This window comes from Convolutriloba macropyga, chromosome 6 (genome assembly GCF_964194025.1).
Source record: "Convolutriloba macropyga chromosome 6, txConMacr16.3, whole genome shotgun sequence".
Classification (NCBI taxonomy): domain Eukaryota; kingdom Metazoa; phylum Xenacoelomorpha; order Acoela; family Convolutidae; genus Convolutriloba; species Convolutriloba macropyga.
In genome coordinates this window covers 74,692,381-74,709,545 of record NC_134473.1, presented here as the reverse complement: position 1 = coordinate 74,709,545, position 17,165 = coordinate 74,692,381, and the positions used below count along the sequence as shown (strand labels likewise).

The 17,165-nt window shown below is 35.3% G+C and overlaps 4 protein-coding genes across 5 annotated transcripts in view; all 4 read left to right on the top strand.

The window, feature by feature from the left end:
- The window catches only part of LOC142340621 (cyclin-dependent kinase 2-associated protein 1-like), a 575,438-nt gene that overhangs the window by 257,315 nt on the left and 300,958 nt on the right, over positions 1-17,165 (top strand). The window lies entirely within an intron of this gene.
- Positions 1-17,165, top strand: part of LOC142340620 (large ribosomal subunit protein bL17m-like) — a 435,605-nt gene that overhangs the window by 410,182 nt on the left and 8,258 nt on the right. The gene's annotated exons all lie outside the window — the stretch shown is intronic.
- Positions 2,938-3,625, top strand: LOC142341208 (small nuclear ribonucleoprotein Sm D3-like). Its single transcript, XM_075392129.1, has one exon. The coding sequence runs from the start codon at positions 2,953-2,955 to the stop codon at positions 3,370-3,372; it is 420 nt and encodes a 139-aa protein (XP_075248244.1). The 5' UTR covers positions 2,938-2,952; the 3' UTR covers positions 3,373-3,625.
- On the top strand, positions 8,054-14,415 carry LOC142341207 (uncharacterized). The gene is made up of 4 exons (XM_075392128.1): positions 8,054-8,361; positions 8,724-8,903; positions 13,742-13,888; positions 14,173-14,415. The coding sequence occupies exons 1-4, from the start codon at positions 8,185-8,187 to the stop codon at positions 14,329-14,331; spliced, it is 663 nt and encodes a 220-aa protein (XP_075248243.1). The 5' UTR covers positions 8,054-8,184; the 3' UTR covers positions 14,332-14,415.

Here is a 17,165-nt window from a genome sequence, read left to right as displayed (position 1 = left end):
CTTCATTGGATCTCCGTTGAACGTTTCTGCGTGCAGTTTCGGGACAGATTGTTGGCAGCATACTGACATTGAGCTGGTTGAAAAATGGTTTGAGTTTTCCGCGTTTAGAAGTCCTCGATGTTCAAAATTATTATTTGATGCGTTACGATTTGTTTCAGGGAAAATACTCTGAGGAGAGGGCCAATTGAAGGATTGTATGTTAAGCAATGCTGATGGAGCGGCGTTAGAATCAAATACTAAGCTGCTTGCTGGGAGCAGAAAAACTGACATTGCTGTTCACAGCGGGTGCTGATGAACTGACGGCATATTGTTCCTGATCGCTGATATCATGACCAGGTTGAACTGGGTTAGAAAATTGAAAATTGGAGCTGTCCGGTGAACAACTAGGTCTTTTGGTGACGCGACGCCAACACTGAGACTGAAGTCCTCTCCAATATTAATCTGTGACTTCCTTTTGACGTATTTTTTGAAATTATTGATACACTTTTTAACTTCTACCTTAAGACAACTATGTTCGCGAGAACAATTGCTCTGTTCTGATGGATCGATCAGAATTATTAATTGGGACAAAACGGTTTCAAATTTTCGCTGCTTCTCTTTTATCTCTTCAACTGTTTCCTGTAGTATTTTAACATCTTCTGATTCATCTATTGAGGAGTTTAGGTAGTCTAGGTGAAAATGTATATTGTCCGTTATCATCATTCTGGAGAATTCAAGCATCTTCTGTTCTTGAAGTGTTTCTGGCTTTTCTTCAAAGAGGCGCTCTGTCGGAGCACTGGAAAATTGGTTAAGATTTCTCAAGATAATTGTTTCCTTCTGGTCGCTCTCGGAGTTAACAGTTGACCAAGTATCTACCATGACTAAAACATAGACTGTTTTCTTTACCTTGCTGGAGAAATTTTTTTTATTTTTGGCTTATGTACCTCCCACCAGATAAGAAACACCAAAATACTAACTGCTGGGCAATTATCTTGTACAAATATATTTGAAGGGCTACTTACCGTCGCTATCTAGGTGTTCTAAATATACCAGTTACCTACCTGTTAAATGCCTACATGTTACCTGCTAGATATCTGCTAGAAACCTATACAAAGTAGATCTAATGACGGATTGTTAATAATCCAACTAACAAACACTTGCTAACTTACCTGCAAACGTATACCAATTATACTTACCTCCAGGCTCCCAAATTTCACCTACCTAATACCTTCTACCTACCTGCTGCAACTTATGTCTACTTACTTTCCTATACCTACTTTGACCTACCTCTACCTGCTTATACCTAATTATACCTACTTATACTTACCTATACCTGCTTATACCTACATATAACTAATTATACTTACGTTCCAATGACCGGTAACTCTGTTGCTGGATACTTGCAATCTACCTGTAGTATCTTTTACCAATAAGTTCACGCCTATTAATGAAATGCAGAAAGGTTAAGAGAGTAATAAAGCTGGGGGAATTTGAGGTTTGTTTGGTACCCAAAAGAGACGAAAAGCAAAGATGGCGTGAGTGGTTTGGAAGAACAGGGAGTTTGGGGCGGATAAAAACCCAAAACTGGAAAGCAAAGAAAGAGCGGGTGGATGGGAAAGCAACCAACCTGGGAGGGTTTGAGGTGGGTAAAACCCCAAAACGAAGACGCAAACAAAGCGCGTGGGGTTGTGAAGGCAACCAACCGGGGGGAATTTGGAGGGGGTAAAACCCCAAAAACCAAAAGCAAAGAAAGCGAAGGGGAGGGGGAAGGCAACCAACCGGGGGGAATTTGGGGCGGGTAAAACCCAAAAACCAAATCAAAGAAATTGCAGAGGGTTGGGAGGGCAACCGACCGGGGGATCTGGGGCGGGTAAAAACCCAAAACCGAAAACAGAGCGTGCGGGTAAATAATAAGATAAATTTTTAAAGAGTGTCTTTTGATCTTTGAATCTGCTTTCAGTCTCTTGTGATGCTTTGCGAACTCTCTTGCTGTTACATTTGGACTGTTTTTGTAAAATTTCTAGATCTTTGGATACTGAAACTTCAAAAAAAAATTCATGGTGCAGATCAATTATTTTCCATTTCAATCAAATTTTTAGAGCAATACTTAGCTTTTTCAGGGGTTGAATTCGCTGCCTGATATGGTTGGGCGTGAAAATATGTTATCAAAAACAGCTTAATTTCGGTGGGGGTTATCGTTGGAATATGCTAATAACAAAAAACATGTTTTTTGTTATTTTGATTTAGATTAAATATATTAGTTTCTTTTGATTGCGAGTGGTCTGTATGGATTGTGTTTTGTGTTCTGAGGGTCTTGTCGTAAATAACTTCCGTTCGTTTTCGACAAAAAGAAGTCATGTCGGTGACAGTAGTCATTTCGCACGTTTTTTTTTCAATTTTTGCTTCAATTGCAGGCTGATGTTATATCGTTCGATAATTTTTTCTTACGAACAAAGACACTGCTCAACAACCTACTCAAGGTGTGCAGACAATACGGAAATCAGTTAAATAAATGCACTTAAACGAAAATCTACTGGAATTTTTTCGAGGAAGACAGATGCACGTGGAGAGTAGACTACAGATGTGGGAACTGTAATCCGATCTCAAAACTCAGAATAGACCAAAGATAAACTGGAGAGTGACTCAAGGGGTGCAAACTAATGGGCGCAATGCCCTAAATCCTTTACTACAAATTGGGGGGGGGACTCAACTCCTACATACAAGTATTAATTCTGACAGTCGTCAAGCATCAAATTAAATGCTGCCTCAATTTTTGTAATTTATTGATGCAGGGAAGTTATAATGTCGTGGTCAATGGAAGATATTCTGAAAATAATTGCTACTTGGCAAATCGAGCTGCTTGGCCAATCTTTTTGTAAAAGTGGCCATTATTTTAATCTTGACAACAGAATCAATAACAACACTGAGAGAACCCCTTCACAGTTATAACACAAAGCTGTATTTTCAGAAGCTATGTCTATTGGTGTTCCGATAAAAATTCTACATGAGGCTGAAGGTCATGTGATTACTATTGAAACGGCAACCGGAGAAGTCTATCGTGGTAAACTTCTAGAGGCCGAGGACAATATGAACTGCCAAATGTCTCAAGTACATGTAACTTATAGAAACGGACGAACAGCGCAATTAGAGCACATATTCATCAGAGGCTCGAAAGTGCGATTTTTCATTCTCCCTGATATGTTGAAAAATGCCCCCATGTTTAAAACTATGCAGAGGGGCGGCCAGAAAGGTGTTGGAATGGGCACTGGGCGAGGAAAATCAGGAATCTTAAGAGCTCAGGCTGCCGCAGGAAGAGGTCGAGGTCGCGGAATGGGCGGTGGACGAGGTGGCCCTCCTGGTGGGCGAGGTGGTCCCGGAAGAGGGGGCTATTAACTTCTGGAGAAATTTCTTTGTTTCGTTCAAATTCGTGTTGCTTAGGCGTTGTTATTTGAGGCGAATTCCTCTTTGATGCTTAGGCATGATTTAACAGTATCATACAAACAACATTTTAAGTCATATTATTTTATTACTATGTGATGAGTAGCAAAACTCGACTTGCAATATTCTGTTTCCGATCAATTGATCAACAAAAATTGTCGTGTTTTAATATATTGATGTTGTTTTTGAGTTGACATTTCTACGATGAGTTTTCTTAAATAAAGAAATACGACATTATTTGCTGAGAAGGATCTGCAGTTAAAGAGAGTTATGATAGTCGATCATAAATAACAAGTAGACAAAAATTGTTACGGTAGATAAAAGAAATTGAAATTACGTCTCTCAAACTGTGGGTGAACTTTGACTTATCTGATGTCCCTCTTAGTTGCACGTCTGCATAAAGCATTTAGGTGTTTTAAATCTGTCGAAAATGCGTATTGAATAATGGTAAGATGGAAACTGAAATTGGCGCATGCCCAAATGCCTTGATATCGCTCCTATTTTTAAGAATTTAAAGAATTTGAATTGTATTGGGGTGGTGTTTTTTATTACGACTTGACGAGGAGTATTGGTGATGCGTCTTTTTTGAATCGATAGTTTTTTGGAGTATTCAAAACAGGATGTAAATGTGAATGCCGCACGTGAATAGTAAGTGTTTCGATCAAACGGCTGAACGAATTGAAGAGGAGAGAGGGATTTTATGTACAGGCCGTTTTTTGATAGAGAGAGCAAAAAAAGTAGGTGTGAAAAGTTTTCGCTAAAAGAGCAAATTTTTTTGATCACGTGCAACTTTTTCGAAGCAGTTTTTTAGTTTTTAATTTACTTTTTCGGGTTAATTTAATTTAATTTCTAAACCCCATTAACAAGTCACTGTACATTTGGGATCAATTTTGACCACATTAAGCATATATTAGAGTTTTATAAGAAATTTTGAGCTAGTATTTGATTTCGCCGTTTTAGAAGCTTCTTCAGCGGTTCTTGTACTCTTTCATTTTTTAGTGTCTGGGATAATTGTTTTGGTTGAAAGTAATTTTTATGTTTGCGGCTTTTTGATTTTGTTTATATCAAATTCAGTTAATATTAAAATAAAGGCTTAATGTTCCAGTTCTTTTAATTGCTCTTGAACGAAGTTTGAAGCACTCATTGTAAACGTGTTGCTGTTTTTTTGCAAAATTTTTTCTTGATCATTTTGACTTTTCGAGTGACTTATACGGCCTTGACTTTGTTTTGCGTGATTTAGATTTTGCTCTCATTTACAAGTGTCAGCAGCTTAACTCAAGTGGGGGCAGTTTACTACTAAAAGTCAAATGAAATTGCGCCGAAATTGGATTTTTTACTTTAATTTTTATTTGTGGTATATAGTGGTATATAATAACCTCTGATGACGTCATTTAATGCCCCTCTTAGAGATTTTGGTTACCTCGGTTTTCTTCCTTTTCGAGATTTATTGTCTATATTTTCCATCATTTGTTGAACACAAATGAGTGATACCTGACAATTTATTATATGCAACGCTTTCCATCAAAGTTACCAAAAAATGCTTTGCCAGCAAAATTTTCATTAAGATAATTTCTTAAAATGAGTGGCATAATGAAGTCAATAGCTTCATCAGTTATTGGTTGGCTAGGTTGTATGATCAATTTAACTTCGAGCCGATTCCAGATTCTTTGGGCTTTATTTAAAAAAAATCTTTTTACAATTTTCTTTAGATTAACAGAACTGGAGAAAATGAGGTGTGAGACTTTAATTAGTTATTTATTAGGTTTGGTTTGATAGTGTTCTGAAGTTTATGGGCAATTAATATGAGTAATTAATACTAGGTTTTTGGTTATTAATTGGGGTTCTGTCAAATTTGGAGGCTGTTCTGCTTTTTTGATGGTTTTAAAGCAAATTTAGATATTATAGCGGCAAAGCTGTAAGCTGAGCGGAGCTATATTGCGGTGCTCTGGGTTTTTAGAATTCAGCTACACTTTCTTGATTTTTAAGATCTGCTCAGACATTTTCATGATTTTTGAGGTCAACGTCAAGTGATGATAGTCCCACTGAAACAGGAAGTGGAGCGAAAAAGCAAGTGGTTTTGCGGCGTGAAATTTTTTTGCTCTAATTTCTTTTAATTTGAATTAGTTGAAGGTCAAAGGAACTCATATGTGTAATATAGTTCCCTAATATAAAGTCTGCTGCGAAGTGATCAAGCATGGTTAATTTATGGCTAAATGTGTTTTACATAGGTTTTTTTAGCGGCGTCGATAGCCTTTTCTTTAAACTTGTATCTTTTTATCTATTATACGACATGCAAGTCTGTTTCACAGTTATTCCAGCAGTCTGCCGGCTACTTTTATTTGCTACTGTTTCGTTTTATTCCATTCATTGGGAATCGAAATACACCTTTTGCACAGATAAATTTTAGCTACCAACTGATTACAGTTTTATTGATAAATAGGATAGAATGGTTGAGAATCCAAATTTTCTTAAACGAGTTTGGCCAATTTATTGAAAATTTTCCTATTGTTCATGAATAGAAGAAAGGTTTTTGTTGTTTTCAGGCGCACTTGTATTATACTAAAAGGAGCCAACTTTTTGTAGTTTATTTGAGTATCAGAGATAAATTGCTCTCGAACGAAATTATTGTAACCGTGGTGGTCAGTTTTTATGCAAAATTTTTGCTTCTGCTCTAGAACATTGTGTGATTTCATTCTCTATAACATTGTGCGATTCACTTCTCCATTTTGACTGATTTCAATTGCTCTTGTTCGAAATTGAAGTTTGTGGCTCGAGAGTAAAATAAGGTAAGTTCTTCGAAACATTTCATAAACTGAACTGCAAAAGCATCTTTGAAAGGCATTGCTTAGATTGTCCGGGAAAATAAAATTGTGTTCAACAAAAGAATGTCAGATGCCGGGAAAACTTAAACAACGATGCAGCATAAACAACGAAAAAGGAGAAAACCGAGAAAAAAGAAAAGAAATACGGACAAAAAACTTAAATTTTCCAATAATATTCTCTAAAATTTTCGACGTCTCAAAAATTGTTTTCAAAACACCTTAAGAAACAGTTCCTGTTGATTCATTTAGTACCCTAGCGACGACCAAAAGCATTGGAAACATTTAAAAGACCAGCGAGAAATGTAAACTACAAAAACTGCGAAATTGGTTATATAATTTATAAAAATATGTGCTAACAGACCTTTAATTGTTTACTTGTTTTACAGCTAACTAGCTCAATTGTTTTCAACAATGCTAATTAAACAATTGATCCAATTGATCTTAAAAATAATCTGAGAGCCATAAAGACAGGAGAATGAGGAAAAAAATTCAAAATCAGAGAAACTACGCAAAAACTTTATAATTAGCGTAATTTTGTCAACTAAAACGATTTTATTCTGTCATTACCGAAATCAAAAGGTCATGAAAACCAACATAAAAACGTATTTCAACCAAGGAAATTACCTTATGCACAAACAACATGAAAAGGAGAACAAAAACCGCTAAAGGCTTAACAAGGAAATCAGGAAAAAGCTGAAGATTGCATATAAAACTCTGATATATGATTGAGAATAAGGTCAAAAATGACCGCAATTGTACAGTTGCTTGTCAATATGGTTTAAAAAACGACTTAACCCAAAAAACAATGTAAGGTGTAAACTCAAAGAACTGCTTGGAAAAGTCTGCACACGATCAAGAAATTTCGCTCCCTTAGAGAAACTTTGTGTACACCTACTTTTTCTCGCGCTCTCACACAACCCAATTAAAGCGTGTTCGTATTTACAGCTGCGATAGGTGAATTGTATCCGCGGGGAAATTAGTCGCTCATTATAGTGAGTTTTCTTTGCTAGGTACATTAATTTTTATCTTTACACATACAACTGCTCTCAGAATGGCTTTAGCTGTATTTCGTTGCAGGATTTCAGCTCAAATGAGGATAGATCTGAGCCTCCCGTTAAATTTTAATGAAGGGTTGTCTCATGCTCTAAAAGGAAACCGAAAATTCCCGGTTATACGTGAAATGAAAATTAAAGCCGCCGGCTCGAAAGTGGGTTCAGTATTTGGACGCGAGAATAGAGACTCGATTGAAGAAATCGCCACTTTTTACCCAAGCTTAAGACCTATTTTCGTGAAAAATCAACACCCACGTCGGGTAACCATTTTTCTCGTTCTTAGTATCTTTTGTAAATCTTCTGAGCGTCCAAGTCATTTTGCAAAATTTTGCATTCATATTCAACGATAGATAGAATTAAGACTAACCGTTTGTAATAGCAAATATAACAAAAGTTAAATGCTTTGAATTTAACAAACGTTATTTCTGTTAAACTTCATACTTTTGATTGGCAATTTCAGCGGCCAGTCCCGGCTCTATCCAGCATTTTTTTGGTACGCTGATATCTGTTCTTTTTCATGCGATTGAGTCTGGTTTTTGGTGCTCGGAAAATTGGCCGGCAGGGCGTTTAGTCGACAAGGAAAATATGAGAAATTTAGCCGACTGTTTAATATTAATTCCTCATTTTTTGCGTTGTCGGCTAATCGCCCTGTTGGGCAATACGGCGTCCACCCTGGTTGTCTGACAGTTCGATTACGTACAATTGTGTTTATCTTTAATCATGCTTAAGCTACGAAAGTCTACGAGAAGCTACGAGAGTGATTTTGTGTTATTTAATTTAGTCACGCATTCACCTTCATCTGGAGACATTCAACTTTATCTCTGACAAACATTAAACTGAACTAAATATTTTAGTTTTCTCATTCGTAATTACTCTGCGGGCATTCCTGTAATATGTTGAATCATAGACTTCAGTTTGTTTCAAAATTGTCACGAAGGTTTGTTAGTAATTCTGCTTCCAGTGACCTGTTATATGAAGTACGGGTATACCAGTGTCATCCGAAGAAATTCCCAGAATTTATCAAATTGAATAGCTCGGATGATTTCAAAGAGAGGCTGAAAGCGTCCAAGGAACTGTAGCTGTACTGCAAAATATTTTAACCCATTATTTTTTGACTCGATTATTTTTTGAATGACATTCTTTTTCTAATTTTTGAATTCCCCAAGTGATGGTAATTGTGAGTGTTGTTTGTGAAACTTTTCCTATAGTGAAAAATCCTATGCTGAGAAAACATGTTGCTCCGGCAAGTAAGACACAGAAAACTCACAGAAAGCTTCTGCTTTTTTTGGTTGGTTATACCTATTTTATAACTTTAGTAGTCTCTACTTCGAATTTTTTTTAATTGTGCAGTATGTTCACAGTGCAACATTAATAAAAAAGATTTTGGCAATGAATTCAAATTTAGCAGCAGTTCCTTGGAACCTGATTGTAGCCGCTTGGCTCTTGGCGAACAGAGGTGGGAACTCTAAGCCAAGTTTTCCATATCTGGCCCTACCCGAGTGTGGCTGAGAGGGCCGCAGTTAGACAGTCTCTGGCTGGGAATGAGAGGTGGACTGCATTCTATCCCAAACTAGCCGACACTTGGCAGTGGCAGACGAGCCATCTTTGCAGGGTTCGAGATAAAAAATAGCGCAAAAATAAAACCGTTTAAAGGATGCTAATTTGCTAGTATAATACGGTGGCTTCTTTAAAATTTGCCAGTGAACCGCCGTCCAATTCAATGTTAATTAAAATTGCGAGCTTACAATTGTAATTTCCATTGATTTTCATGCCCTGTTTTGGTTTTTGGTAATGGCTAATAGTGATATCACTGCGGTTCTTACGAACTAAAGATTGGTTTTGCGTAATCGATTTGTTTTGTTATTGAGAAATATTAATTAATCAGTTTCAATAGTATATAGTTTTTTGAAAGACGATTTTAGCCTGTCAGTAAAAACTCATCGGCGACAAAAAAACAGCACACAACCGAAGTTCTAAATGATAAAACTGTCATTTTTTGAAGAGCTTTGTATGTTTCTATTTGATATTTTTTTTGTATATTGACAATACAAATGGTGAACTGTAATTTACCACGAGCAGCAGTAATTGAGTCACGTGTGAAGTTTGGTCAACTTGATCATTAAGCGATCTCCTAATTCTTAATTGTCCCGATAATCAGTTTGGACCGATTTCATCGTGACCGAAGATGTTTTCCATAAACTGACAGTACCTGTTTAAACGATTTAAGTGTTTAACTGCTCTCCAATTAAGTTTGCTGCAGTTACTGCAGTAGTGTGTCTTTTAACTGCTTTCGAACAAAGTGCGAAGGTATTAATGTCATGCGTGTCTTTATTAATGGGATTTTTTTCCTTCATCGACTTCCTTCTGATTTTTTCACCCTTGATCTCTTTAAGTTGTGCGTCATCTAAATTACTCAATTCACAATTTTCAGCCGCTGAAGTCAATTTACGGCAGCCGAACAAGCATTGTTTGCAAACAGTTTGGATACCAATATAAATTTTATTAATAGCTGCGATTGCTGAGGAGAGCAAGCTACTTTTGGCCGTCTCTTGGTCTTAGCTACTTTTTCTTTTTCAAGATCTGTTTACACTTCTTATTAATTGCTCTTGAACGAAGCTCATAGCAATTATTGTAAACGTGTGTGTCTTTTTATGCGAAACTTTCGCTTGAGGGCTTTGACTTTTCGAATGACTTTTACGCCCTTGACTTTTTGCGTTTCGCGTGATCTAAAATTCTCTCTCAATCACAATTTCAAACAGCTGAACTCAACTGGCGGCAATTTAGTACTAAGAGTCAACTGAAAAGTGCGCCGAAACTGGTGCCATTTTTCATTTTAAATTTTAATAGTGGTATATGTCAACCACTAATGTGGTTATTTGAAGCCTACTATTGAGCTTTTTAGTCCGATTTAGCCCCCCCCCCCCCCGACTGAAGCAGGCTGCAATTGATTAGAGCTCGCACTAGTCGTTCGAAAGAAGTTCTTCCGACGTTTTTGTCGGTTATGTTTGATATTTGAAGTCAAAATGGATGGGTGATTTTGATCAAGCTAAAACAAGAAGTGGAGCAAAACAAAGCGAATACTTTTGTGACGTGAATTTTTTTCACTCGAATCAAGCTGATTAACAAAACGGTACTTGAAAAATTTATTTTTGTGATAATGATTATTGTTCACGTTCGGATTGTTTTGGCTTGTTTTAACTGGAGCTTTTTAATCGGAATTTTATCTAAATGGCTGTTCTGACTTTGCTAGGTTTTGTTGGTGTTCAGTTAGTGACTTGAGTTCAGGACTTCCAATGACCACTTCAAATCATTTTTGTTCACTTTTTGATACAATTTTGTACTGAGGCTTGCGTGTCATTATTGAAACTTATTGAAGCGAGTTTTGTTTCATTTGCATGGATACATTTTAAGTCAAGACTTTCCTCACTCTCTTCTCAAAATGCCTTCAATTACTTCAATATGAGCAGTGATCGTCAAATGGGGGTATATCAATATAATTGAAGGTTATTTGAGAGCAACTTTTGAAAACAATACAGAAGTCCAAATCAAGTTAGACATCAGTTAGTGTTTGTCATGGTTTTTAGGTCGCATTTTTTGGTATTTTCAGACTACAGCTCTACGAAGCAATCGGCCAGCGTTGGTTATACTTTTTTAGCTTTTTAAGTAAGAATTTTTTACCGATTTTCTTCGCCATGTGCTACCTACCATAAACTTGTATCTGTTCAAATTATGCTTGCTAGCAGTCAAAGAAATGAGATACTCAATCATCCTTATGCGAATGTTACATTGAAAAGTGGTTGATGTTTATGCGAATGTAACAATAAAAGGTATGTTACAATAAGCTTTTGAATGACCCAGGGCAAATTTTGAGGAACCCAGGCCAAATTTTTGAACGACCCAGGCCAAATTCAATTCGACCAATTAACGTGGCGTGAATTTAAATTTAGTTCATGATGTGTGCTTTTCCTACCTCTCTATCTATTAATCTATCTATCTATTTATTCAATTATTCGGTGTTCATAATTCAAAAATGACCTTTTCTGTTTATTTATAAATAGCCGCGAAGCGATAGCGGCTATTGTTGAGTAAATCGTGGTTTTTTACAATTCAAAGAATTTGAATTGTATTGGAGCGCTGTCTTTTTAAGATGTTTTCACATATTTTTAAATGTGTTTCATCTTTCAAAACGAGATAAACAGGTAAAGCCCTGCGGGCATTAAGTTTCATTAGAGGCCCAAAGTGGGCTTTAGCAGCCCTTCAAGTGCTTAGAGTGGTGCAACTGCCGGGATGGCCTTAATTCAAGGTTAAATGGTCATTTATAGGAGTTTTTGAGCTCAAACTGGTTTTTTTCTGTGATTTTTTGACTTCTCTGTTTGATTAGTCTTAGGTTGAACTTTTTACAAGTTGATGCAGGTCTGCAGTGAGCCAAAATGATTTGTTATGACCATTTTATGAGATTTTTGTTTTGGTACTACAAACACAAACACGCAAAGTGATACTAATTTTTTTTAAGTTCTTCGAAAATTTTTTGTCATTCTGAGTTTTTCCAGCTTCATGGGCAAGGAAATCTCCTTTAGGGTTTGATTATAGGTCATTGCATAGTTTTTAGTATTATGGAATGGTTTTCAGCATTTTAATGTCTCGAATTTTAGCTTTTTTGATAAAATATGTAATTTTTTCATTTTTTCATAAAATTGTCAATTTTTGTCTAGTCTTAAGGACCAGAAATCCTAATCCATGGTCTCATAAAGAGTTACTGCATGGTTTTTAGTATCAATGGATTTGTATCCAGCAATTAAACATTTTGAATTTGAAGTTTTTTTTTTGATGAAATCCGCAATTTTCAAAATTTTTTGTAAACATTTGTTTAGTTTAGCCAGGTAGCGTCCTCCTGGGTTTAATAGTATGTTTTTAAATAGTTGCTAAGCGTAATGTAGTGGTTTTCAATATTTTAATAGAATGGAGTTCTATTTTTGATAAAATTTGAATTTTTTTCTGAAAATTTTTGTTTTTTACCTAGTTTATCGATCTTTGAGCCAATGGATTTTTTAGGCTTGCAGTTGGGTTACTGAATATCCTCTAGAGACGCAGAAATTTTTCTGAAGATATGAATATCACGACTTTCGGCAACATTATTAAAATTTTCTATTTGATTTCAATTTTTTTTATATTCTGTCATTTTGTGAATTAATCGATCTTCAAGGGCCAATGGATATTTTTTAGGTCTTGCAGATATAACACTGGACCGATTTCAGAGACAAGAGTTGGTGTTGTACATTTTTTTGAAATAGGCATCAAAGGGATCAAATTTTGCCTTCGGGGTATAAGCTTCAAGAGTTTTAGCAATGAGTATATTTTTGTTCGGTTTGTTTGTTTTAGTTTCTAAACTTTTTGAGATGAGTTTGTTTGTGTTTTGGCTGGCTTTGTTTAATTGATCTGCTGGTCAGGTAGAGTACTTCTAAGTTTTTCATTTAATTCTTAGGATTGTGTTTCAGGACTTGTCCTGTTTTTTACAATTCAAAGAATTTGAATTGTATTGGGGCGCTGTCTTTTTTTTTTTAAGATCTGTTCACACATTTTCATGATTTTTGAAGTCAAATTGGAGTAGTGATTTTGGCCACGCCGAAACAGGAAGTGGAGCGAAAAAGCGAGTGGTTTTGCGGCGTGAATTTTTTTCGCTCTAATTTTAAAGTAGAGTGAGAAAACGGTGTTTGAACAAAAATTCGGTTTCTCGGTAGTGATTTTTTGTTCACATGCGGCAATTTCACTCTGATTTTTACGGTGTTTTCGATTTTTTGGATCGGATTTTTTTCTAAATGGTTTTCCCAATCCATTCACAGCTCTTTCTAGGCCTAGTTTTTTGTTTGAATTAAATTTTAATTTCTCGACAGTAGTTTTTTTTGTTCACATGCGGCATTTTGACATTGATTTTTTGTTTTTTTTTGTTTTTTTTTTATCTGATTTTTTAAATGGTTTTCTCAATTCACTGATATTCCATTCTAGGTCTAGTTTTTTTTGTTTAGTTAATGAAAATTCTTTGAATTGTACGTCAGGACTTGTCCTGCTATGTTTTTTAATTCGTCGTCTCCATCGATGATTCTTACGACGTGACTTCTTGGAATTTTAGTGACTTTTAGTGACCTCTACTGCTTTGCTGTTAAAAGATGTGCACATGACGTCATTTTTTCTGCTTTTAGGTAAGGTGCGTGACTTACCCCGCTAAAAATGACTTCTGAGATCACGTAACGATCTTACTATTTTATGAACTTTTACTATTTCACGAAATTTTATGAACATTTACTAGTTAAAGATCAATAGTGTGCATCCAAGTAGTGCCAAACGTAAATGCCCTAACTCTTGAGTATAGATTCTTGACTTTTTGATTTTAAACTGAGAGTTGGAAACATTCTGAACAAACACTATAAATCTCTATCTCTGTGAGTTGTGTAGAATATAGGACGAGTACCTGACGAGCCTGTCTTCAAACCTGGTTTCTACTACTACATTTATTCACAAAATGCTGGCAACGTTTTTCTGGACAACTTCTGCATTCCAGAAAACTCTGCTGAATCAGTTGCTATTTTGGCTAAATTCAAGGTAAAACTTTATTGTACTACCCGTCGATACAAAAAGTTTTTCTGATACTTTTTTCGAATCAGATCGGCTGCAATTGGTAACAATCATCTGCTTGTATATTTTTTTTGAAGCAGTATTTGTAGAAATAGTTGACATGCTTCTGCGTGAATGTCGAAACAGGATTTAGGGTTTTTTAAAACTATTATCCAGGAAATTAAATCGAAAAAAACGAGCGATTTTCAATGTGACAACCATTTTATTGATATTCCCATAATTTTTTTTACAAATATTAGATGTTTGGTTAGGTAGTGGTAGGCGATCCAGTAGGGGCTGTCTATGCAGTGTTGAACTGCAGTGACGTGGATGCTGGCTACCAACTTCTGGCTGACAATGAGAAAGTGTTGCATGAGTCCAAGTCTAGTTCCAGCCTTATTTATCCCTTGCCTGTTTCACCCATGCAATAGCATTTAAACGGATGAACAACTGAAGGCTGAAGTACACGAATTGAGTTATCGTTTTCATGAGCAGAAATATATTTATTTTTCGTAGTATTTTTATATTTAGAAGGTACAAAACTAATTCTGCCCGTATTGCCTGTAACTGGTTTCACAGTTATCTGATAAAAATGAGAAATCTGATAAAAATGAGAAATCTGATAAAAATGAGAAATCTGATAAAAATGAGTGAATGGATCTTGATTGAGGTTGCCACTGATCAAGAATCTAAAAGGCTGTGAAAAGTGTACACTAATTATATTATGATCAACCAATTATAGGCCTCCCAGGTGTTCAAAAGGTCTACAACTTTTACCTGTTAAGTTAATAATATACTTGATAAACTGCGCGATTTACAACTGAAAAAACTCGACAAGCTGAAGTCGGGGCTGGGTTATAAAGCGGGAGCGGTTCTGGGTTCTACCCAGACAAAACTGAAGGGGAGGAACAGCGAACGCGTAAACTTTTTAGTTGTCTAAACTATCGGGGACTATGTAATTACTTTTTAAATCATTTTATTTAACTGTAATTGAATTTTAACTTAACCTGACGATGAACGCGTAGTTCGAAGCCATTCGTTTTAATACAAGAAAATTCATTTTCATTGAAAAATAGTTCTCATCTAAATTTTTAACGTTGTTAGTTGTTTTCCCTAGAGCTATTTGGCTACAAAGATACGCTTAAAATTAAGGAGATTAACAATTGATTTCATTATATTTTCAGGGAGATTGAGATCCGCCTTCGATATTTTTCAATTGGTATTCGCCAATTTTTGCCAAAGTTCTTGCTCAAAGAATCGGTTAAGATTGAGGATTACTTTTTGGATTACTACTCTGACATTTTGTGCACGCAATTCAGCAGAAATTTTGTTATGAGTTCTTATTTTGGTCAAACGGAAACAGCAATCAATGTGAAATGCATATGAAAACAAGACGTGAACCGTGTGATTTTGGTAATTTAAAGCAGAAATTTGCCCGCAAAGTAGTGAGAAAACGTGGTTTGTTTGAATGATATCTTATTATTCGAGAGATTTGTTTTATTCATGTGTGACAATTTGAATTTTTTACAATCCAAGAATTTAATTGTATTGGTGCTCTGTCTTTTTAAAATCCAAAGGATTTTGATTGTAATGATGTGCTGTTTTCTTAAATTTTATGTTTTTTTTAAATAAGTGAGCGAGGAAGAAATCCGGAAGTTCAGGGAGTGATTAAAGTTTGAACAAACTGTTTCAGCGAACAAATTTGAAGAGCGGAGAAGAGATAATAGTTATTTTGTTCAGGCCTTCTTCTGAAACGTAGAGAGAAATGTAGTTGTAAAAAATTTTTCGCTAACCGAGCAATTTGTTTTGTTCACTTGCGGCTCTTTCAAGAGTTTAAAGGTTTTTCAACTAATTCTCCAGTTTTACGGATGTTTTAGCAGTTGTGGGCCCATTATTGTATTGTTTTGCTTTAACTTGTAACTGAATGTAAGCTTAATGCTCGTGGGAAGTTTCTATTACAAATTAAATAAGTTTCTTTGGTACCAAGCAATTTTTTTATTCAATTTTGACAATAAATTGTGAAATTTTTCTTAATTTCCAACTGTTAGCAATTAAGACGTCTCCATAACTTGAAATTTTGTTTTCCTTTTGTATTTGTACTTGTAATTACTTAAAAATACTTTTTAGTTAAATTTTTCTTTTTTAATGATGTCTTTCCTCTCTTTTGATGTTCACTGCAATAACTAGATATTCGACAGGTTGCTTTTCGCCCAAGACATTTTCGAGTCTTTATGCGAATTCTTGCGGCTATGTTTTATGATTTGTCCGGATTTTTCACGTCAGTGAGAATTCAAATTGAGAGTGGTGATTTTAATCACACATGATTAATGAAGGGAGCGAAGAAGTGAGTACGTTTGAGGCGTGTTTTTTCCAAAATACCTTTAAAGTTGATAGAGAAATCGGTAATTGAACAAATTTTTGGGTTTTGAAATCAAATATTTTTCGCCAGGGGCAATTTAACGTCTATTTTCAGTTTTCTGGTTTTCAGTACTATTTAACAATACATTTGTGTTCTAATTCTGCGTACTTGTAAATACTTACATTAATCAGCGCGTAGTTAAAGCTTTTTAGGACTTTGAAACTATTTATTGTCATAAAATATCAGTCTACATTTGATTTTTGCCCGTTTTTCATTAATATTTTTTTCGTCTTATCACTTAGTATCTTTTTAACTGATCTCATTGGTTACTAATGAGGTTTAAACTAATCTAATTAATAGTTCGATTTCATGACTAGAGGTTGCACTGACTTTGACACTATTGTTTCTCATAAATTTTTGTTGTTTTTTAAACTTTTGGGAGCATTTGTTGTGCTTTTGGGTGTTATCATTTAATATCATTAAGGGTGGATCTCTTAAAAATGCTAATAAGGTTTATTTCAAGGGATATTGTTGTTTCAGTTCAAAGGAAGTGCTTTCTGTAACTTTGACACGAATTGTTTTTCAGGAACCCTTATCAGGTTTTTAAGTTTTGCTACCGTATGTCCACATTTGTTTGATCTCTTAGGCGCCTTAATGACAAGTCTTATCTGTTGCTAAGAATGCCTAAATTAATCGAGTTAAGTGTTTCAGTTAAAGTTTTTCCTGATGCGTTGTTGGTTTCCAAGAATGCTGATAGTTGTTTTTTTTTCTTATACGTTTTGCTAGTTTCCAAGAAACATAAGTAATTTTGAGTTCTGCTAGTGTATGTTGTACTTATTTCTTTCTTATCACCTAATGCCTTTAATGACAGATCTCATTGGCTGCTTCTGTTGATAAATTTGATGG

Excerpts from the sequence above, each read along its gene's own strand:
- LOC142341208 (XM_075392129.1), top strand. The coding sequence starts at position 2,953 with ATGTCTATTGGTGTTCCGATAAAAATTCTACATGAGGCTGAAGGTCAT.
- LOC142341207 (XM_075392128.1), top strand. The coding sequence starts at position 8,185 with ATGTTGAATCATAGACTTCAGTTTGTTTCAAAATTGTCACGAAGGTTT. Across the intron at positions 8,904-13,741 it reads AGACGAGCCATCTTTGCAGG|AATATAGGACGAGTACCTGA; the intron begins GTTCGAGATAAA and ends TGAGTTGTGTAG. Across the intron at positions 13,889-14,172 it reads CTATTTTGGCTAAATTCAAG|GTAGTGGTAGGCGATCCAGT; the intron begins GTAAAACTTTAT and ends ATGTTTGGTTAG.